General features: G+C 54.5%; 1 protein-coding gene across 1 annotated transcript in view; it reads right to left on the bottom strand.

Moving 5' to 3' along the window:
• NUP210 (nucleoporin 210) overlaps positions 1–19,861 on the bottom strand; it is an 88,007-nt gene extending 68,146 nt beyond the window's left edge. The window contains exons 1-4 of the mRNA XM_075550895.1: positions 19,692–19,861; positions 7,225–7,361; positions 5,695–5,826; positions 300–396 (exon numbers count right to left, since the gene is read on the bottom strand). Coding sequence (XP_075407010.1) covers positions 300–396; positions 5,695–5,826; positions 7,225–7,361; positions 19,692–19,861 — 536 coding nt within the window. The remainder of the gene's footprint in view (positions 1–299; positions 397–5,694; positions 5,827–7,224; positions 7,362–19,691) is intronic.
• Between the last annotated feature and the right edge of the window lie 3,906 nt (positions 19,862–23,767).

Raw genomic sequence — 23,767 nt, 5'->3', positions numbered from 1 at the left:
CTTAGGTGATGTGTTTCTCTGTAACATATGTGGTCCTTGGGGACCACACACATCCCTTACATCTTAGGGAAACCTATCAGTTACTTTGGACAGCCCTGGGGGACCAAGTGCCCTCTTTCCCAAAGACTACAACCAGGGCATTGGATGAGGTGAGACCCTCCTCCGTAACCAGCACAAGGATGTACTGGGAACGTCCTGGCCTCTTGGTGAACAAAGAGGGCTCCTGGGCCCATGGGGGTGTCAAGAGGTGCCCCCCTTTCTTTCTGAGGTAGTCGGGCAAAGCAAAGGCCACTGCTTACCGCAGGGAGTTGTGTGAGTCTGAGAATCCATCTGTTTCGGCATCCTTCACGATCGTCCAGTCAAAGACCAGCCCAGCCAGGGTGCTGAACGTGTTCCCTATGGACAGAGGGAAGGACAAAGATACACAGGCCAAGTGGGTGTCTGATCTCCATTGCAGGAAAGGGAAACTGAGGCTGGAAGGGATGAGGCCACTTGCTCGTGTCCATGTGACCTGAAGGTGGAGCCAGGATCTAGCCATTTGCTCCTCTGCACTTGAACATGGTGGGCTTGCATTGAAACTGGATACCTAATTTGAAGGACCCAGTGCCCACAAAGCCAAACGTAGGAAAATCAGAAGAGGTCAAGACAAGCCTGGGGTCCAGGGAGCGCTCCTTGAGTGCAGGGAGACTCAGCTAGGTGGACACCAGCAAGGGCACTTGGGAACCCGGCCCTGCGGTAGGTAGACGTGGGCCTGAAGGCTGCCCCGTACTGAGTGACCCTCCCACAAGCCACTGGGGTAAGCACTGGGGAAGCTGGGTCAGGCCCTTTCCCTTCTACAATCCATAACAGACAGATAACCCCTAATCTCTGTGCCGCCGTAGCCAAGATACAGCTTCTGGCAGGATGCCCACCAGACAAGTCCTGGTGCTACCACCCATCCCAATCAACAGATCCTGGGGCACACATGTCCACCCTGCCATCCACCCTAAGACCCCCACCAGGGGTGGATAATGGCAATCGTATGGAGGCAGAGGTGGGAGGGAGAGGCCAGGTAGGACCGGTGGCATCAGGAGACAGGGAATGAGTGGCAACGAATCCGTCAGTAATGGTCTGAATAGTGTCCCCAAATCCATATCCACCCCAAGCCTCATGAAGTGGCCTCACGTGACCATCTGAGCCACCTGATGTCCTAGCAGAGGAGGGTTAGCCCCAGATTCAAGGACCGATGTCCTTGTAAGAGTCGGAGACACAGCCATGCACTGATGGAGGCAGGGATGAAAGTGATACAGCTACAAGCCAAGGAACGCCCGGGAATGCCGGCAGGGAAGGGCCCTCCTCTATGAGCCACTCGAGAGAGCCTGGTCTGCCTGTACCTTGGCTTCAGACTCCTGACCTCCAGAGCTGTGTGAGAATAGGTCTCTGCTGGTTTTGTGATACTTTGTTATAAAGCAAGATTTTTCAGGAGAGGCAGGGAGAGTGGCCAAGGATGTGGCCCCCCAGCCCATGCGCCAATCTCCCATCAGACCCGCCGGCAGAGCACGACTTCCAATACAATAGTTTCAAATCCTCATGTGGCCGTGGCAGAGCAGTAAATGAAGCATGAGCCCTTCTGAGCATGCGGGCCTATGAGAGGCCGGCCCTGGGGCCGGACCACAGGAGGCCACTGTGTGCCCTGTGCACTGTGACCCGCCCCACGTCCGGCACCCCGGGAAGAGGAGGAAAAGATGCCACTCAGTGTAAGACCTTCCGTCAGACAGACCCTAGTCCAGCTGGCAGGATTGGGCACAGCGCAAGGCGTAGGATGGCCTTGCTGCCGCTTCTGTTGATGAAGAAGTTACCAGTGCCCGCTCTGTGCAGCAGAGAGAACCCTTGACCCAACCTGGAGCCTGATTGCTGATAGTGGATACGAACCCGGAACAGGAACCGAGAAAACCCATCTGCTGAGGATTTGCCTTGCCCTTGCCTGGTCCAAGAGGTGCCAAGGAAAAGCCCAGCATTCCAACTTAACCACCTTTTGCTGGGTTCCCGCAGCACCCAGGGGTCAAGTGTAAGACACAGCAGAGTCCGGAAGGACAAAAAGGTGCCTGTCATGCTCTCTAAGCAATGAGCTTCGCAGTACAAAACAGAAATGGCCCCATAGCCCGGGAGATGGCCGGGAAAGAGGGAAAGAAAAGCATCCCCAGGGCAGTCAGGGGCATCCTTGGAGAGGAGCCAGAGAAGATGGAGCTTCCGGAGGCAGAGGCCAGGGAGAGAAAGGCCCACTGGGCAGAAGCCAGGACCTAAGACCACACGATGTAGGTAGGACAGGAAGCCTCCAGAGTAGGCAAGGCTCTGAGGGGTTGGGGGTGGGGGTTGGGGGTGATGTACTGGGCATCTCACAGCAAGGGCAGCGGTGCAGAACCAGTTGCTCTGCAGAGAAGATGAGGCTTTCTATGGCCATGAAGACAGACAGTCTCGGAAACCCACGTGGGCAGTTCTCGCTGTCCTACAGGGTCAGTACGGGTCAGAACCGACCCGATGCCAGTGAGTTTGGTTCTGGATTTGGAGAGTTCATCAGTGTTGCCGATGGGCTGGGCAGAGTGAAAGGGAGGAGGGGTAAACCCAGGAACACATGCAGGCTTGACAGAGAACATGTATACACGTGCAGCTCCCCCCCTTTGCTGCAAGTACATCCTTGAGCATGGTGGAGCATCCAGGAGGGGAGGCTACTTCTCAGCCATGATCAAACATCTTGAGGAAATGAGTCACTGGGCCTGGGGGTGGGGGGAGATCAGGACCACAGTCTTGGGGACCCCCATGGTCCCCTGGCATAACCTAACATACCTGGGTAATGCCCAACATCCTACTTTGGTGAGAAGTGGGTCCTTCACAGCTCACGAGCAACCCTGTAAGGGGCAACTGTTGGCCTCTCACCATCCAGAGCCAAGAGGGATGAAAACAGAAGACTGGCGGAGCCACTGAGTCAGGGGTCCCACAGACCACCAGGACTGTGAGAAGGAAGTGGTGCCTGGCTACACTACCTACTGCTCCAGGAAAGGATCATGGTAGAAGGTTTTTGATAAGGAGGCAGAAAATGTGGAAACCTCAAAATCATGAAAGGACAGGCTTGGAAGGAGACTGATGGAACCCCGCCCCCCTCCCCAAGACTATGGTTCCTCATCACCCTGTAGGTCTGGAAATGAACTCGCTCTATGGCTGCACGGTCAGCCAAACAGCAGACAGGTCGAAGGAGGGGGACAAGAGCCCTCCTGAGCTGCGCCCAGCATAGAATAATCGATCCTGGAGACCAAAACAGCATCCTTGACCCCAGAACAAAGTTCGGAAGGGTGAGGAAGAGACTCAAAGCAGGAGACATAGGGAGGGTTAAGGGCGAGGAATGACAGGAAGCAAAGTGCATGAGTTACTGAACACAAAGCTGACAGTCTGCTCTGTACACCTCACCCCCCCCCCCAATTTACAATACGGTGTTTGAAAAGCCGTTTACGGAAGCCGCTGAGTTTATCTGATGAATGGCTACATGAAGGAAGGAAGGGTTTGGTTTATGATCTAAAACAATCCCCTGGCACATTTACCACTGTCTGGAGATGTTTTAACTGTCGTGATCTGGGAGGGTCTGCTGACATCTATGGGCCAAGGGCAGGGATGTTGCTAAACAGCCTACAGAGGGTAGGACAGGTCTCTTCTCCCAGGCAAAAACAACCCTAAAATGTTCAACAGCACCAGGCTTGAGCTAGAAAATCAAAAAGTGAGAGCCGGGGTAGCCAGGGAAGGTTTTCGAAGGCAAGGTGAAGCCTGACCTGAATCTGATGTTTGGGAAGACCTATCACGGGACAGAGTTGTACTTTGCTCAACATAAAGCATAACCGACAGAGCCCCCCTTGCCTCCTTTCCCTAGCGGTCAGTCTACAGTCAAAACAGCCTGTCACCAGGACAGAAGCACCCACTGCGGTCGTGAAGTAAAGGCGTTTAGAACATTGCCCTGAGCCAGCAGCTCAGAAGTACCCAGCCACGTCACTGTGGGTGAGAAGGGAACTGTGGCGGTTACATCATCTCCTGTCATCTTAAGCGAAGGGGTGGAATCTAGCCTGTCAATCACGTCATAGCCAATGAGGCTTCTGTGTGGGTGTGCCCTTCTCCTGAGGATTCTGGGAACTCCTATCTTCCTCCATGGAGGCGGGACACATTCTCTCTCTCTCTGCTAGACATTACTCTTGACAAGCCACAAGGAGCTACACTAATGCAGCCAGAGCCCTGGAGCTGGAGGAGCCATGTGCAGACCCACGCCAGTGCTGAGATGCTTCCACCACCACTGGACCCACAGAACTTTCCACCCATCACCGACCTGTGATGGTCCTGCATTGGGTCATCGCATGTGCTGCGCAAGTCTGAATAGGAATTTATAGACTGGTATCGGACATATGAGGCAATATCGGACTTATGGACTTGATCTGAACTGGGCTGGCATGTTTTAATATACGATTGCTCTTGGATATAAAGCTCCCTCTAAAAACGCAGATGCGTGTCCCTAGATTTGCTTCTCCAGTCCACCCAGACTAACACAGAAGCCCAACGAGCCACAAAGTGTCGGAGGAAAGCAGCCCCATTGGTCATTTTCAGCGATCCCCTCCCAGCTTCCTGTCACTGGCCAGCGGCAGCCGAGCATGTGGGTTCCCTAGGCTTGTCCTGCCACGAGGCATTAACTGCTGTGTGCAGGTGGCCACAGCAAACAGAGGCCACCGAGTGGGAGGACTGGCCACAGGGGTCCCCCGGGAGGTGGAGGTGGAGCCCTGGCGGCACAGTGGTTATGCACCGGGCTGCGATCTGTAAGGTGAGCAGTTTGAAACCATCAGCCGCTCCGTGGGAGGAAGATGGGGCTGCCGGCTCCCGCAATGAGTTAGCCTTGGAAACCTACAGTCACCCTGTGTGAATGGGTCGCTAGGCGTCAGCATCGACAAGATGGCAGTGAGTCTGGGGCTTTTTGTTTGGGGAGGTGGCACCTCTCCCTGCTCAACACCAAATCCGCCTTCCTGGGGCCATGGGAATATGATCATACCAGGCTCTGGCAACCAGGCTCTGCTTTATATCAAAGAGCAATTGTATAATGAGAACACATTCCGTACCAGTCCAGATCAAGTCCGTAAATCCGACATTGGCCCTTATGTCCGACAGTAGTCCATCCATGCGCTTCAGAACCATGCAACACAAGCCCTGATGCAGCATGCAGGAAGACCACAGGCGGGGGGTGTTGTGGGTGCAGTGTACTGGAAGCACATCAGCGCTGGCTCCTCTGAGTGCGGCTCCTCAACAGGAAGGGGAAGCAGCCAGAGCGCAGGCCCAGCCTCCAACGAGCTCTTTATCCACCGCTTCAGAGTGAGGCCATCAGCTGCGCCTGGATTGATAGGCTAAACTCCACCCCTTCCCTCTTAGTAGCCCAAGTTGACAGGAGATGACGTCACTACCACAGTGAGCTCTAGACATCCAAGGGCTGAGAGAGGGGAAGGTGCTGAGACCTTAAGACAAGCTGCGGAAAGGGGGTGGCTGAAGGCCAGGCACTGAAAGGAGAAGAGGGGGCGCAGCCCGGAAGAAGGCAGCAGTGTCAGCCCTGGAGGGAGCAGGAGGGCAGACCACAGCAGGAGGGGTGGGCGGAGGCTGCAGAAGGGTCACGGGCAGCAGGCAGTGCGGGAGCGGCCTCACCTTCTGAGTCCAGAGCCTGGATCTTCAGCTCCAGCGGGGAGTCTTCGAGGTAGAGCTCCCGGGTGGTGGAGACGACCCGGATGCCATGGATGAGGTCGACGATAGCGTCGCAGCGCAGGACCTGCCCTGTGGCTGGGGAGGGGGGGACGACGGGAAAGAGGTGTCAGCAACAAGGAGCACCCCCCCACCTCCAGGTGCTCTTATCATACTGGACCACCCACAGAGCAACCCCGAAACAGGGCTTAAGCAGAACGCCAGTTCAGTGCTCATTCACTCATTCCGGGCTTTTTCTGGGCACACTCCGTGCCTCTCCCCGACTGACAGCTAGTAATTAAAACGGTGGGCAAAAATCTGCTTCCGCAAAGTTCCACTTTGCTCAGGGTGGAACCAATCAGCTAAAAGCCAGGGCGACAGTATCCAAAAGAAGAGAGGCCGCGTCCCGCCAACACTGAAATGAGGAAACGGTGCTGGCGCCCGCACAGACTACCAAGCTTACCCAGGAAGAAAGGGGGTGTGTGTCCCCACAGACTCTCCACTCGCTCCCGAAGGAAGACTCTCCACTCGCTCCCTAAGCACGTCCCAGTCTTCTACAGGGACCCCAGGCAACACCTCAGACACCGAGCACACTCCAACTCAGAGCGGGCCCGTAAAACACAGTAGAGCTGCCTCGGTGGGCTTCAAAGACGGCAAACCTTCATGGGCGTGGAAAGCCTCGTCTTTCTGCCGTGGAGTGGTGAGTGGTTTTGAACTGCTGGCCTTGCTGTGAGCAGCCCAATGCAGGAGCCACTGTGCCACGAGGGCTCCTTAAGGCCAACAGCAGCTACCAAACCACTCGGAGCGTCATGCTCTAGACACCGTATAAAAAACATGTGTGCATTGTTGGTCAAAGTGGTAACTGGGTATTCTGCTGGAAACAATGCAGCCCATGTTATCCAGAGCCGTGAAAATGCTCCTGGGCCGTGACCCAGCCTGTCCAGGACTCTGTCTTCAGGAAATGACCTCAGGGAATCCCACACGGAAATGGTGGCGCAGAGCGCTAAAGGCGGGCATCAGAACTCAACCTCAATGTCCGACGCGAGGAGCGTGCTGGTGTTAGTAATATGTAGACAGCCATTTCCAAGGATTTTATAATAGGGTGGAAAACTGAACGGCATCATGTTAGGTATGGAAAACTTGCACGATAGAAACCTACCTCGACTGTCTTCTAGGTACTCTACAACCCAAAACATTAAATTTGGGGAAATCAAAAGAAGGATGTTTTTGGATTATGTATGTTTTACACTTAACTTGACACCCGGTTCAGAGTTACTTAAGTGCAAACAGTAGTTTGGAAAGAGAAGGCCAGAGGCCATGAGCAAGAACAGGGACAGCTACAGGCCACCGGAGACTGGCCTGGGTGCTGCCCGCTCAGTGCCGGCCTCTAGGAGCAACCAGCATCCACTAACCCAGTGACAGTACGGCCACTGAGTGGACTGAGCAGGTGCACCCCTCTCCCCAACCCCGGGGCACCCCAGTCCCTGGAGCTCTTACTGACGTCCTCGGCAAAGATGATGCTGGTCAGGCGGGTGGGTTGGGACAGGCGGGCCTGCACCACGGCCTTCTGGGAGCACTGCTGTTCACCTAGGCCCAGCGGCTCGATGCTGGCCACCTCCGGCCGGGTGGACGACCTGCAGGGAGATGGCACAGATGAGAGCCGACTCCATGTGGCCACACGGAGAGTCAGCAGCAGAGCTGAACCTGGCGCTGCTTGGAGCTCGCTCTATCTCTCTGTCTCTCTCTCTCTCTCACACACACACACACACACACACACCCCAGGGTCGCTGCCTCGAGCTCACACACGCAACAGGGTGGGCAGCCTCACGACAGCTCGAGGCCCACCAGAGCCCCCCCCCCCAAGCAAGTCATGCCGGTGGGTGGCTCAGGGCCTATACACACAGACTCCACTGAGCAAATAACATGGGAGTCCGAGCACCGAGAAGTGGTGATCGTGTGTTCAACAGAGAGACACAGTGTAGCCGTAAGAGCTTAGGAGATTTGGAAACAGTCCCATGACTCGAAAACCTGCCTCTGGCATCTGGGGAGTGGAATTCCATGCCTCTCTGTGGTCCTCTCCCCGAGCCAGGGCACAGCAAAGTGGACACCTGCTCCCTATCCCTTGACACACACACACACGTCCCGTGGCCCTCAGGGACAACAATGGTCAACATGACAACAATGGTCCTAAAGCAAAGTCTCACCCAGCACACAGGGGCTGACATTTTCACAGGGATGGGCAAACTCGTCAGCTGTGAATGAGCCCCCTGTGTACAGGGTGCAGCGAGGTAACCTCAGGTGGCGTGCCTGCCTCTGTTTACGTCTGGACCCAGATGAGCCCAGCCTGGGTGACATGAGACAGGCCCTGTCCAAGGAAGGATGCCCTCGGTGAGAAGGGGGGGGAGCTGAATAGTGTCTTCCAACCAGATAGGGCAGGGGTTCTGAACCTGGGGGTCAAACAACCCTTTCTCAGGGGTCGCCTAAGACCATCGGAAAACACCTTTTTCTGATGGTCTTAGGAACCGAGACACCACTCCTCTACCTGTCTCCAGGCGGGTCCGCCCACATGCACACCCACCTACGGAGGACCCGGCATGAAGATTGTTACCCATGCTACACCATGCTTCAAGACAAAATGTCATTTATTTGTCATTATACAATATATAATTAGATATTGTTTTGTGATGAATCACTATGCTTTAATTATGTTTGATTTATAACAAGGAAAATACACCCTGCATATCAGGTATGTACATAACGATTCATAGCAAAATGACAGTGATGAAGTAGCAATGAAAATAAGGTTACGGTTGGGGGTCACCACCACAGGAGGAGCTGGACGAAAGGGTCGTGGCACGAGGAAGGGTGAGAACCGCTGAGATAGGGGATGTCCCAGCCCCTGACCTATGAGGATAACCTGGTTTGGAAATGGGGGTCTTTGAAAGCGTTGTTGGCTGACCTGAGATGAATGGCCATCACTGAGTCAGTCGGTTCCAAGTGGTGCTCCGCGGAATGTTCGATGGGGACGCCTGCGAGGGTGGGCAGGGTCGGACGGAGCCGCCTCCTTTGCCACACACACAGGGTCACTATGGGCTGGGGCCGACTCGATGGCCCCTGATAGAGCAACAGATCGCCAGCCATTTCTTCGGAAGTGTCTCTCCGTGCACTTGAACCTGCAGCCTTTCAGTGAGAAGCTGAGCACATTCACCATCTGCACCAGCCAGACACTGCAGACCGCAGTGGGGAAGGGTCTTAATTCCGAGTGGGATCATTATAAAGAGGAAGAGGGAGGCACAGATGTGGAGTGGGGGGTGTGGGAGGTGCTGGAATGAAGCACCGAGGCCAGCTCCCTGATCTAAGACCTCCCAGCCTCCAGAGCCATGGGGCTGGCAGCTCCGAGACCCCACCACAGAGAGCAGATGCAGGGAAGCCTCTCAGAAGGGGCCATCCAGGTGGGGCTCTGTGCCAGCGGGCGGCCGACCTGAGGGCGAGCTCACCTGGTGTGTCCTGGGGGCAGCAAGTCAAGGCCCCGGGGCCAGTGGGAGGGGGCCAAGGCAAGGCTCCTTGGGGAGGAGAAAGGCTGACTTACATGTCACCGAGGAGGGGGACCTTGCCCTCAGTGAGTTTACAGCCTTCAAAGGACATCGGAAGAGTGGGGCAGCTGTGCCAGCTCACAGGGCTGCAGAGGGGCACTGGCTGGCACTGCACCGCAGGCTTCCTGCCTCCGTCCCGCGCGTAAGCTCCCTGAAGCATTCCTTTTCTGGGCTCTCGGAGAGAAACTTGTAAAATCTGCCTGGTGTTCAAAAGCAATGGTGTGAAATACACCAAAATAGACTTCTCCAAGTTCCCCAGCCTGACACCAAGTGCTCCTTCCAGAGCTGGCGTCTCCTGATCCAGGACGCCTGTGTGCACACAGCACCAGCGCAGGAGGCTGTCCGAGCCCCCGCCCCCACCAGGTGAGGGCAGAAATCTCGGCCCCCACCCCCACGCCAGAAAATGCATCTGAGGTCTCCCTCATTGATCGGTTTCTTCTGAGAAAATCCTATTTCAGAAAGACGGGCAGGAATGGCGTATGGACCTATACAGAGGCCATGCCCACACATCTCGGATCAAGCTAGGAACAGACAGCAATTAATGGACAGCAGATCCGGAATGCTGTCTGCCATTCAGAGGGCATTAAACACACACACACACACACACACACACACACACACACAAGCTGACTGAATATTAGAAAATCCGCGTGGTTCACAGGGGCCTAAGAAGACACAGGAAGAAACGCAGCGGAGGCTCCTGGGTTGGATCTGGGAACTGGAAAGCGTGCCCGGGGTCACCCGGGTGGACACAGGAATAAGCGGGTACGAATGGTGCTGGGCCCCCACAAATGTCTCCATTTGAACAAATACGCTGCGGTGAACATGAGGGGAACCTGGAAACAGTACTACCTAGCCCACCTTTCCACAAATCTAAAATTATCCCAAAATTTAAAAGAAAAAAGAAAAGGTTTTTCAGCAGTCCACTCATTTCTACTTCCTTTTCTTTTTCATGAGTTGGAGTTTATTACATATATCATTCCAAATTCCAGTCGCGTCAAGCTGAATGCACATTTTCTACCACAGTTCCCAAACAGTCCTTTTCCGCATGGACCCCCTGACAGCCTCTCCCTTTTACTCGCCTCCCCCACTGATCCCTGCTTCCCCCAGCCCCTTACTCTACTTGCCGTCCCTCTAGTTCATCAATCCTAGGTCTCATCTCCCCCAAAATGGAAGAGCATGTACCACAGCTTCAAGAGGGTGCCCTCCATTGACAGTGCACCCCAAGATATACTCTACTATGAACAAGCAAAACCCCAAAACACAGACAATTTTTGGAAACCAGATCAGGTCCAGCCTCCATCATAGGGGACCTACTGGCAAAGTTTTAACTGTTCAGGTCAGACGTAGGCCTCTGGGCTTCTATACGCCTCTCTCCAAAGCACTCTGCGGAGGGACCACGTCCCTCCCCTCCCTCCGTTTTAGATAGGGGAGTTCTCCGGGGGCTTAGTTCCACCAGTGCCTCTTGGGCCCCCACTCTTCTACTGTGAGACTCCGTTGTGGTACCTCCATCTCAATGTCCCTGGGAGCATGGGGTTTGGGTCCCAAGCTTGGGCTGCACATCCCACTTCCCCCTCTGAGCCTCAGAAAGAACATGCGCACTGTGCCTTTTCCCAGCGGACAAGCGAGGATACACAAACCTCAGACAGAGCCCCCGTAAAGAGACACAGGTGAGAGAATAGCTGCCAGAGAAGTCCAGGAACTTTTAGAACCCAGATGGAATATATACTCCCTAATGCTGCCCATGGTAGCGCTGTGCTTAGGTGGTGGGCTGCTCACCACAAGGTCAGCAGTTCACAACCACCAGCCACTCCTCAGGAGAAAGACGAGGCTTTCTACTCCCATCAAGGATCACAGCCTCTGAAACCCACAGGGGCAGTTCTCCTGTCCTACGGGGTCACTCTGAGTCAGAATCAACTGGATGGCAGTGAGTTTGCCCTTGTGTGCAGGGACTGTAGTCCACGTAGGGTGGTGCTGTCCAGTGGAAAGACAATGTGAGCCACCTAGAGAATGGCCCAAACAGTGAAGTGCTGGCCGCCCGGAAGGGCTGTTGGTTCAACCCACTCAGGGCCGTCTAGAGAGACGAAATGCCATAGCCATGAAAACCCGACGGAGCAGTAGGCTGCAGTGTGAGGTTGCCGGGAGTCAGGCTGACTTGGCTGCACTTTCCAATAGTTGCCTCGTTAAAAAAAAAAAAAAGGTGAAATTGGTTTTATAATGTGTTGCTTGCCCCAATCAACAAATCCCAATATTACAACTTCACAGTGTGGGATCAGACACATTTCATGCTCACTCGGTACATGGCAAGTGGCTGCCGAAATGAAGGCTCGACTCCACAGGGAGAGGGGCCGCCCAGGGCCCTCCTGGTGCCCTGCCAGGCACTCCCTGCTAAGACCCCAGAGGGAGAGGCTGCGTGCTTTATCACAGACATGAGAAAGTCCCTCCTCTGCCCACTGAGGGCTGATAAGAGGAGTCAGAATGCAGCCCCGAGATAAGCCTTTGCTGGCAGGCAGCCAGCTATATTGGACCCACTCACCCGGAGGTCCTCAGAGGACAGCACAGGTCTGTCTTGCACAAGGCTGGAGACCTAGTGAACCCCTGCACCCCACTTGCCTCAGCTGAGCTCTGTACAGTAGACATGAGGCCCTGTGTCCACCAGTGGCTATGGGAACATAAACCCCATCGCTGCAGGCCAGAGCAGAGGAGGCACTGACCCTGCCCAGCGGAGAAAGAGGCTGTCGGTGAACCAACCAACGGGCCTCCCCTCCCGGTCTCCCTGTCTGCCTCTTCAGGCACTCGCCGCAGCAGGAGAGGCCAAGCCCGGACCCTCACGATGGTTAAAAGCAAAAGGAGTGCAGTCCATGTCACCGGGTGGCACACAGGGACACCTGCTAGCCCAGCGGTGAGAGCGCTGAGACTGGCCGCAAGATTGGCTCCGCAGAACACTGGGGCGGTCTGCTTCTGTCGAAAACCCACGGGGCAGTTCTACGGTGTCTTGAAGAGCGGCTCTCAACCTGTGGGTCGCAACGCCCGAGTCATAACAGGAGCAAAATGACAGGAAGTAGCAACGAAAATAATTCTATGGTTGGGGGAGGGGGCACCACCATATGAGGAACTGAATTAAAGGGTCGCAGCATGAGGAAGGATGAGGACATTGTCTTAGAGGATCGCCGTAAAACCAGAATCTACTTAATGACCTTGGGTTGGGGTTTGGGATTGTACACTTAAGGAGACTCAAAATGGGAAATGCCTACTCTATAAATGTACACACACACACACACACACACACACACACAGGCACGCCAGATGTTTAAAAGACGCTCTAGTTACCAGCAGAGCTGTGGTTTTCTGCTGTTGGGCTCCCAGCCTGGGGCATTCAGTCCAAGCGAGGGCCTCTCTCAGTGAAAGCATTGGAGAGGCGCACAGAGCGCCACCACAGACAGACCCTGCTTGGCTCTCCTGCGCTGCACAAATACGCGGGCAGCCTGGAACGAGAGCGCATTGGCCACCGCACACAGAGAGACCCAGGGCAGTGCGAGTGTAACCTGCCGGCGGACCGGGAGCCGCCGTGCTGCGCAGGGAAGGCTTGCATGTTACTAAGATGCTCCGCAGGCGTCAGTGGTCTCCACATCGAGGCGAACAAGGCAGAAAGGCCTGGGGATCCACTTCCGAATCGGCCAACGAAAACCCCTGTGATATGACACGGTCTGATCTGCCACTGACCATGGAACGGCGCAGGACCGAGCAGTGTGGGTCGCCATGCTGTGGGGCCAACTCAGCAGCAGTGACTAACAACAATCATTTGCCGTGTGTCTGAGAACAACCCAGATGCATCCAAGCAATGGTGTGAGATGCTGGGAGCACCTGGACCCCGAAAAAGTTTCCGCACCGAAGACCTCCAAGCACGGAAAACAAGCGAGCCTGGGGGGGACTCGGTGGCGTGCTGGTTTTGAGGACATCTAAGGGGGCTCACAGTGGGTTTTGAACGAGTCCATTTACAGTGAATGTGTGCCCGTGCTCGGGAGTCACTGGGTTTGAGGGGCTGCTCCCCATTAGTCACACCCCAAGAGGAGGAGCTGGGCAGAATCAGGGGAACTGCTGGGTCAGGTCAGAAAGGAACGCTGAGGAGAAGGAGAAGTGAGAGTGAAGGAGATGCAAAGGGGGACCCCGCCTTCCACCCACCTCCCCCGAGGCTAGCCCTCACAGTGCACAAGCCAGACCTGCCGCAACCTCTCGGGAAAAGTACACTCGAGGCGAAAGGATGGGAAGGAGGAAGAAAGCAGCTCAGGGCATCAGGTCAACTCAGCAGAGAGGAGTTGAGCAAGGTCCTGCGGTTGGCAGGACCATGGCTCCCGGAAGAGCACAGAGCCAGGCAGCGTGGGGGAGAGAAGCAACAGACAAGTCCACCCAGTGCCTGACCCTGGCCACCCTCTTCCTGTCTCCTAACCACAGCCCACAAGTCCCACTCAGCCCTGCCTAGGCCAAGCACCCGAACCCCACAGCCCCAGGTTGGTTCCTCCCCTGGCCTCTACAGTCAGTGTTTTCTCCCGCTGGCCCTCCATTCCAATGCACCCTGTCCCACCCATCCTCTCCAAACAGGCTCCCTCTCCTGCCGTCCTTCTGAGAGCACGCTTTCTCCCTCGTAGGGGAGACGGATCCCTGGATGCCATCGCACTGTGTGATTTTAACGCCAGCGATTTATTCCACAGTTGTTCAGCCTTCACACCACCAACCAACTCTTAGAACACGCTGCGGCCCCGGCTACAGGGAAAACCGGCGGCGGGGACAAACCGGCCCAGCAGAAGGCTGCTGGACGGGGAAGGCGCATGGAGGCCGTGAGGCCTTCCACCAACACACCTGAGCTCTAGGATTAGCTGGGGTTACCAAGTGGACCAAATACCATGCTTGAAGTCACGTGAGAAGGAGTGCTCTGGGGCGAAAGGCAACAGGGGTGGGGGATGGGGGTGCGCAGAGGGGCGAAAGGAAGTGTTCTGCGATTGTGCCGCACTCGTGCCAAGACTGAGGGTTGAATGATGTTCCCCTCTACTTTCCCAATATTCCCATTGGATATTGGTGTGGAAATAGAAGCACACCTGGAAGCAGGAGCTCCGGAAACATCCTAATGCAGCATGCTCAATAACAAAGTGCCCGCAGGGCCAGGGCTAGCGGGCGTGAGTGCAGGGAGAGCACCAGGGCCTGGCAGAGCAGCCGGAGGCAGGAAGACCCAGCGATGGTGTGCGTTCCAGGGCCCTACCTGCATTCCACGCGGCAGCACACAGCCCGGGACACGGTTTCCCCTCTCAAATGTGGGCGGTGGAGTTAATTGCCACCAAGTTGGCTCCACCTCGGGGCGCCCCTAAGCAGAGTCAGGCGCTGAGGGCTTCAAGGGGGTGAGCTTTCAGAATCAGGGCTTCATTCCGAGGTGGTTCTCAGTAGGCTCAAACCGCCAACCTTCGGGCTAGCAGTCTCATAGGCAAGCTTCTCCACCAGGAGCGCACACTGACTTATTTCTATGGTCCCGCTGGCCCTGCAATTGCTCGCTGATTCGATGCCATAAAACCGAGAAACAGGAAGAGCCAACCTAAGACCACTACCTTGAGCAGGCTGTGATTTTCGTCAACAAAGTTGGCTGCAAAAATCAAGAAAATGATGAACAAAAATCCCTCCAGGGCCCAGCAGGGCAGTTATTTTGTTTGATGAACATTTTACTGTATTTTCAGTGAAGGTTTGCATAGTGGCTGAGGTTCCAATTCAACAATTTCTAAACACTCTCAGTATTTCCATTCAGTTGTTCTATGTCCACTAGTGTCCCGTTGTGTGAGCTGATATCCAGCTACAGGGTAACTTCAGGGGTTACTCTGGATTCAAGGTTTATTTTAAAGAATGTCTCAGTCTTGAGGACTCCTCCTGACTCAACTGTCCAGTTAAGTCTGCAATTCTTTTTGAGACGTTCCGAGTTCTGTTCCCCGTTTCCCTCCCCGTCTGGCACGGCTCATCTTTTACAGCCCTGATGAGGATGGTTGACAGAGGTATCTGGGCACCATTGATTCTTCAGGCCTCAGGGTAAGAGAGGTCCTGGTCCGTGCATCTGTCCCAAGCCAGTGTCTTCGTGGAGTCATGCTTTGCTTCAGCCACTCACCGGTTTTAACGCCCCACATGGTACTCACTAAACTAGGTGTAGACCCTAACCCTATGGATTATATTATGAAAGTCGAACGAACTGGCCCACAAGACTACAGAGCTAATCCTTCAAACCCAGAAAACCAATCTCCCAAGGTGTCTAGCTATGTCTACAAGTATCCTCAATTATGTGCTTTATTACACACACACACACACACACACACACAGAGACAGTCACATGCATGCATGTATATAATAAACCAAACTCACTGACATGGAGCCAGTGCTGACTCCTGGCTAGTCGCTGTGGGTTTCTGAGACGGCAACAGTTTATGGAAGTAGAAAGTATTTCTCCTGCAGAGCTGCTGGTGGTTTCAAACTCCCGACCATGCGGATCGCAGCCCAACCCATATCCAATACACCACCAGGATTGTCTACGCATGCATATATGCACACACACCTAAATACACATATACTTACATATACATAATCTATACACAGACAGGGGCTTCAAAAAGTTCATGGGAAATTTTCATTTTCTTTTCATTCCATTTTTCCTGTGACCTTTTGAAGCGCCCTCACATACACACACATACAAACACATACACCCAGCCACACAGTGCAGTCTGTGAGCGTCAGAACTTAATTGGATTGCCTTGTTTTCCTAGGTCTCGCAAGTCTTTCCGCCTTGACAAGGTGCACTCACAACTGGTCAATCGAGTATTCATGCTCAGCTCCTGCCTTTCACAGGTTTTACTGCATTTGTTGGTTGTTGTGATGTTTTCTCAAAATGATGTATGCAATAGCAATTGCCAACAAGTTCTGTTTCTTTGCAACACTTTAGTGACATTGTTTCCATTCACCAAGCTGGTGCTACTTCATTCTGCTGTCTTATCGCCCAAAACGAGAGCCCAGGTGGTGTAGAGTGTTGTGCTTTGGTTTTTTTAACCACCAGGTGAGCAGTTCAAAACCACCAGCCATGCTGAGGGAGAAAAACCAGGTTGTCTTGTTCAGTACAGAATCACAGCCTTGGAAAACCAAAGGGGCAGTTCTATAGGGTTGCTATGAGTGGAAATCGACTCAGGGGCAGTGGGCTTTTAAGAATGCCTAGAGAGTGAATGAATCCCCCTGGCCCCATCACTGGTAACCACGGAGGATACAGTATTTGTTCTTGGGTGTGTGTGTGTGTGTGTGTGTGTGTGTAAGAATGCCTAGAGAGTGAATGAACCCCCTGACCCCATCACTGCTAACCACCACCCCATGTCAGTTCATAAAAGAGGGAAGATACAGTATTTGTTCTTGTGTGTGTGTGTGTGTGTGTGTGTAGGTGTGTACTTATGACTTATGTTGCTCCACAACATGACCTCCAGGTCCATCCATGTTCCAAGATGTTTGGGGAACTCATTTTTCTTTATTGCTCTGTAGGATTTTTATTTCGCTGGCTTATTTATTTACTTAAAACAGTCAACAATGAATTAATTTCTTAGATGAGAAGGGTATTCTGCTCCCAAATTTAGGCTGCAGATAGATGGCTTGTCAGTATGCCAATTTTTAAAATCTCCAGAACAGAATCTTTGAAAGGAAAGCAGTAGAAGACTCGCGTAGGCAGAGCACTACTAAAAGTAAAGAGAACAAGGTTGATGCTCGATGGATGGAGTATTGCCCCATGAAGCAAAGGGGGGAAGAAATCACAGCCACTGAGCACCTCTAAGAAGACACGTAAGATAAGCAGTCACACGTTTGTAATCAAAACTATGGATCAGACACAAAACAAGTTAGAAACTACTTAGCCCTCCTCGGATGCATCTTTGTTTTTCTTTCTTCATATGAAGCTATGTCAGTAAATTAAAACCTACCACAATCCACCTGCTTCCCTCAGTAAAGAATATTAAATTTTATATTTTAAAAAGCTTATTTTTTAAGTACAATTATACCATCTCAGGGGAAGTAGCATAGAAATGCATCTATGCTACGAAGGGATGGAGGGACTCATTAGAAGCCAGCTGTTTTAATAACCAGCTTCCTCTTCCTTGGCCCGCTATCCAGAGAAGACAATCTTCAGGGGAGAATGAACATGAACCTCCCTCAAAGTTCGAATGGACAGCTGATCTTCTCCTGTCAGACAGGGCCCCAGACAACGACACCGAAAACGTAAAGCCAAAGAACAGCATCTGGAGTGGAGCCCAAAAGAGGACCCTCCCATCACCCTAGTGCATAAGGCACTAAACCGCAGCTCCCCAATCTGTGTGGCCTGCTGCTCCCTTTGCAGAAAAAAAAATTTACTCAGCAGTCCACCCTGGGAATTAATTTTTTTGGTACTATAGTCCATAATCCTGGAAAACTATAGGTATCTGTTTTTGCAGTCCCCCCTGGATTGTTCCAGTGACCCCTCCACCCCCCACCCCAGGAGCGTCACCCACGTTAGGAAACACTGCACTACATCCGCATGGCAGCTGACTGACAACACATCTGTACCTCAGGAGGCAGACTCCTGAGGGCAATACATATATACAGGCCTGACATCTGGGCACTTTACCCAGGCCCCAGTGGTTGGCGACTCACAGTGGTCCTGTGGGCCAGAGCAGAACTGCTTCCACGGAAGCGTTTTTCTCCCAAGGAATGCTAATGGGTTCAACAGTGGACCATTGGGTTTACAGCCAAGCACTTGAGCTGGTACAGCACCAGGGCATCGTACCTTCTCCTGGGCATTGCACCGGCCCCCATTAATATTCGAACAAACTACACACGGGTGTGTGTGTGTGTGTGTGTGTGTGTGTGTGTGTGTGTGTGTGTCAGAGGACTAAGTGGCCAAGAGGTGGAAGCGCCTGAGTCACACCTAGCAAATCTCCTTCCTGCTAAGGGACCTTTACGGTGTGAGTTGCAGCGTCACACTCAGCAGCATGGCCCCAGTGACACAGCCACCAAATAGAAGAACTAGTTCTCCAGGGCCCTCTAACCCAGCCAGAGCCTAGAATAGCTGCCCAGCTAACTGGGTGAGTAGGTGGGTAGAGGGCAATCAGCCTCTCGTTTCATCAGTCCCCTGGGTCCTTCGGGTCACCCAGCACCCAGTGGAGAACTCCTCAGGCCCCTGATCTTCCAAAGGTGCACGTGGTAAAGGACCAGGGTCAAGATGATCCATTCACAGCTGAGTCACCAACCAGTCCCTCAACTCCCCTTTCTCATCAATGGACATATGGTCCCCTTCCCAGGGGGAGGGAGAGCAGAAAAGTGGGTGAAAGGAGACAGCTGTTGGTGTTAAGACATGGGAAAAAAGAGAATAATATATAAAGGGGACATGGGGGAGGGAGGAAAAATTAAAATTGAGGAACTGACACCAAGGGTTCAAGTAGAAAGAAAATGTCTTGAAAAAGATGATGACCACATATGTGCAGATGTGTCTGACAGAGTGGATCTATGTATGGATTGTGATAAGAGCTGAAGAGCCCCCAATAAAATATTTTGTAAAAAAAAAAAAAAACCAGATCCCTAAGGGTTCATGTCAGGAAGGCCTTTCATCCAAGGTTTGTGTTCCTCCCTGAGACGCCAGGTGGATATAATCCAACCATATTCGTTAAGGGCTCTGCTATGCACGGTTACCTTCGTTTAGCCCCCTGGGGAAAGTGGGGGGCAGGAGGCTGAGCGCCCAACATCCTGCCATGTGGGTCTGCAGCCTAGGGCTTACAGGGCCTGGCCGGCTGCTCCGGAAGGCCGACCAGAAGGGGCAGTGAGGCGCACGTGGGCGCAGCCGGGGCCCACCACGCTGCAACCTGCCTTTCTCCCTAAAGAAATCTGAAACGCCCCTCTTCCCGGGTCAGGCCTTTCCGGGCCCTCGAACGTCGGACCGTGACCCCTACGGTCCACAAACACACTGCATGCAGGCCCTCTCTCCGCAGGCCGGGTGCCCCCGGTGCCCGCAGCTGCGGCGCGGGCCCGGCATGGGCGGCACGGAGGCCCGGGCGGCGCGGGCGGCGGGCCCCGCGCGCCCAGCAGCTCCAGCCGTGGCCGCCGGCCCACGCGCGCGCCGGCGCACCTGCCGTGCACGCGGGCCCCGGGCGCGCGCGCCCCTTCCACGCCGGCCCCGGGCGCGCGCGCGCCGCCCCTCCCCGCCAGCCCGGCGCCGGCGCGCGCCCGCAGCTCGCGCTGACCGCCGCGCCGGCCCCGCGCCGGCGCACCTGCAGCTCGCAGGCCCTCGGCGGGCGCGGCCCGGGCCGCGCGCCCTGCCCCCCTCCGCGCCCGGCGCGGCGCCCTCACCAGCGGTAGCAGCCCTCCGAGGCCTCCAGCGTGAAGTTGACGCGCGTGGCCCGCGTGAAGGGCAGCAGCACCTTGGGGATGTTGAGCTTGGACGCCGCGGCGGCGCTCAGCAGCAGGAGCGCCCCGAGCGCGAGCGGCGCCGGCCGAGGCCCCCGGGCCCGCGCCGCCATCCTCGCCTCGCCGGCTCGCTCACCTCCCGCGACCCGACGCCTCGCCGCCCGCGCGCTCCCCCTCGCGCGCGCCGGGGCAGCAGGTGATGAGCGCGGGAGGGCGGCGGGGGCGGGGCGAGGGCCGCGGCCCGGAGCCACTTCCTGGGCCCCCGAGGGCCGCCGCGAGGCTGGTGGGGCCGACTTCCCCGCGACTCCACCCCCCGCCCCGGCCTCGGGCCTGGGTTTTCAGCCCCGCGCGCCGGAAGGAACTGGGGCGCGGGCCCCAGCGCGCCAGAGTTGCAGGGCGGGAGAGCGTAGGGGGGTGCCCCTATGCGCGGTCCCCGACCCACCCCATCCCCAACCCCACCCCCGAGTGTCCCTTGTCCACTTGCGAAGCTCGGGTGTTTTCGGGCCAGCACGCTTGTCCCCGGTGTTTCCACGTGTCACCCCCTACTGGGCGACAATGTGCTGCCTTCTAGCCACCCTGCAGTCATTCCTTTGGGGTCCCTGGAGAGGGGAACCCCCTGTGTCCCCCGCACCCCTTGCACTGGGTTCTCACTGCGGACAGGGACACACATCTGGGGAAATTGGGACGCAGAGGTCAGTACCCACCTCAGCTTGGGCCCTGCTCCTGGAAGAGGGAAATTGAGCCCCTGCAAGAAGAGGTGAAGCAGGGATGGCCCGAGATTGTCTCCTCCTTAAAATCCCACAGCCCTCTGGGCGTGGGGGCACGGGAGGACAGAGGCACCTGGGCTGTGCAGGGCAGTGCTGTGTGTGAAATCTTGTCCCCCAGGTGGTGGCCACGGCTTTAATAGGGTTACCTCCTAGGGTGCCAACGAGGCCAGAGTACACCTGCCCTCTTAAAAAGAGGGGAAGCAAATAGATCTTAAATCCACCGTACATTGTGGGGTGGGGTAATTGTCAATGTCCTTATCTTGACCTGGGGCTGCCTTTTCAGGAATTGCAGGATTGGCCAGGGTCAGAGGGCACCATGTGCTTTTCAGTACCTGGGAAATCTTATCCCTGCTGGGATGGTCTCACCCCCGAGAAAGGGATGGATGGGAGGACAGGGTCCAGCTAGTCTATGGGGTTCAGGGAGTAGGTACCAGGACAGCATAGGTTGATGTCACCCAGTCGCAAACCCATACCCATCAAATGGATGCCCACACATGTAGACCCTGTGGCACAGAATTGCCCCTAGGTTTTCCAAGGCTATGAATCTTTATGGAAGTAGACTGCCTTATCTTTCCTCCCTGGGATGGGCTAGTGGGTTTGAACCACAAACCTTTAGGTTAGTAGGCCAGTGCTCATCCACTCCTCTGACAAGGAAAACCAAACTCGCTGCCATCAAGCCATTTCTGACTCATGGCGCCCCTATGGAACATGGCCCAACTGGGTTTCTGAGACTGCAACTCTGTATGGGAGTGGAAAACCGCATCTTTCCCCCATGGAGCGGATGGTGGTTCTGAACTGCTAACCTCGAATTAGCAGTGCAGCGTGTAAGGAACCAGGAAGGAGAGGGTAATTTTTGCTCACTGGGTGTGGGAGCCAGCCCACCACCGGATGGGCCCTGAGGAATGATTGTGTAATTGAAGGGAATAAATAAAAGATAGACAACAGTTTTTAGATGCTCACCTCCTCCATGTAGCCAGATCTGAGAGAAAGAGAGAGCGCTAATATATTCTTTCCTGGGCTTATATAGTCTCAGGACATGCAGACCTCATTAATTACATATGTAACGAGGTGGGCAGTATCTCAACCCCAGAGGTCCCTGAGCTCACAAGGGGAGAAACCCAATACTAGCCTTGGGGCCAGGGAGAGGGGAGTCCACTGCCCCTTGTCCCGGGAGATCAAGAGACGTGTCTGCTTCCTAGAGATAAGACCTCGGGCCGTACAGTCATCAGCCATGTGCTTGTAAGAGGTAACATGAAGGTGGCACAGTTGTGGGAGGATATTGTGGGGAAGATTTTTAATTAAGAGAATGTGACTGGGACTCTCCCCTGACTCACAAATGTGAAGGCCTCCCTCCACTCAGGACCCTGGCCTCCAGGCTTCCTCGGTCACGAGCACAGAGAAGCTGTCCGCACACACTCTCTTCCCGGTCCTCAGTTTCCCACCACTGGGGAAGGAGGTGGCCCTGGGCCTTGGCACGGGCCCCTCTCTGGGCTTCAGAGAGGTCCATACAGATCCAAGCCTTCCCCTTTGGGGAGTCAATCAGCTCTGGGATGGTGGTGAAGGGTATTTGGGGGATCACCTTTAAAGCCAGAAAGTCTCAGAACAGTGGAGGTACAATGGGGGGAAAAAAACCTATTAGCACTCCCAGAGTTGGGGCCTCTCCAGTGCAGTGGAACCAGGTGGCCTGTGTGGGAAAGTTCCCGTGGGACTCCTGAAGAAACAGGAATGTATGTGAAAACAGTCAGAGGGACGTCTGTGTCTGTGTAAATGTTCTTAGTGCTTCTGTTTCTCAGTAGGTAATAGAGCCAACTGGTTTAAACTCGGACACACGCAGGTTCAAAGTGAAAGTGCTAGCCCCTCTCCGATTCCCTTCCCCATAGGCAGTGGGGGCTGTCTGATGGAGTTTTAGACACAGGCCAGCAAATTTATACCTGCACTTAAATCGAGATCGGATCCTTCGTGTTCTGAAGCTCAGAGCCCGTTCGCGACAGAGAGAGGCTGTGGGGGTACCAACAGTGAGGGCCCTCGACTGCTGGCTGGCTGTTATTCACCCTTCCCAGAGGCACCTCTGAAAAAGAGGGCTAGCGATTCGGAGACGTCCGCCTTTGAAACTCCTGTAGAGCACGGTTCTGCTCTGACACACATGGAGCGTCCAGCACTCCAAAGGGCTTCCACAGCAGCCAGTAGCAGTGGCGGTGTACTGACCACAAAGCCGTGTCCACTGACAACGCCCGCTCAGATCAGGCAAACCAGGAGCCCATCCGGGCCAGGCCAGCAAACACACCGTTCAAAGGGGGCTGGCCCATTAGAATTCTGGTCACTGTGGCCCATCTTTCCAGATCTCCTACTTAGGGAGGGAAAATCAGCACCATCGTTGAGGTACAACATTCTGGGTGTAAATCATTTTTTAAAATGCCATCGAGTTGATACCGACTGATAGCAAAGCAGGGTGCCTGCGTGTCTAAGACTTAACTCTTTATAGGCAGCTAATTCGTGAAAAACAAGCGTATTTCTCCTGGCTACTTCGCCCAGAAAAGTGAAAATGTGTGTTCCTACAGATGCCCACACATGGGCTCTAGAGAAGCTTTGTCTGTAATAGCGCCAACCAGAATGAGCCCACGGCCCTCGGTAGGTGAAACTACTAGTAGAGGCAACAACTGAATCCCACTGAGTGACAAAGGCCAATCCCAAATAGTTACGGCTGGTATGATTTCCTTTACACAATACTCCTGACAAGGCAAAATTATGGGAACGGAGAGCAGAGGTGGGAGTCCAGGGGTGGGGTAGGAGAGCGCTCCCTTGTGAAGGAGCAGCAGGAGGGAGCCTTAAAGGCTCTGTCGGGACTACCTCACTGCCAGTACCCCGGTTTGCGATGTATATTGTCTCTTAAGATGTTACCGTTGGGGAAGACTGGATGAAGGGCACAGGGATCTCTGTGTTATTTCTTACAACTGACTGCATGTGTGCCTACATTGATCTCAATAGAACAAAGCTCAGAGACCAAAAAAGCAAACACACAAACCCTGACTAGAACGAACAACCCACCCATGCAGGGTGGCCACGGCTTATAAGCCCCTCCCACCATTTCCATTTGTGAGCCTGGTCAAGGGTAGCATCTAGTTATCACAGCTCCCGAGTCCATTCAGAGAATGGACCTTCTACAGAGAGCCGCAGAACTCCAGCGTGGAGGATCTTTAAAGCACCGCTGTACTAACTCATGCTTGATGCTGGGTCTTCTGGGGAGTTGGAAGA

The sequence above is a fragment of the Tenrec ecaudatus genome, chromosome 5 (assembly GCF_050624435.1).
Source record: "Tenrec ecaudatus isolate mTenEca1 chromosome 5, mTenEca1.hap1, whole genome shotgun sequence".
Lineage (NCBI taxonomy): Eukaryota > Metazoa > Chordata > Mammalia > Afrosoricida > Tenrecidae > Tenrec > Tenrec ecaudatus.
The sequence above is the reverse complement of the archived record's forward strand: the minus strand, read 5'-3'. Positions and strand labels throughout refer to the sequence as shown.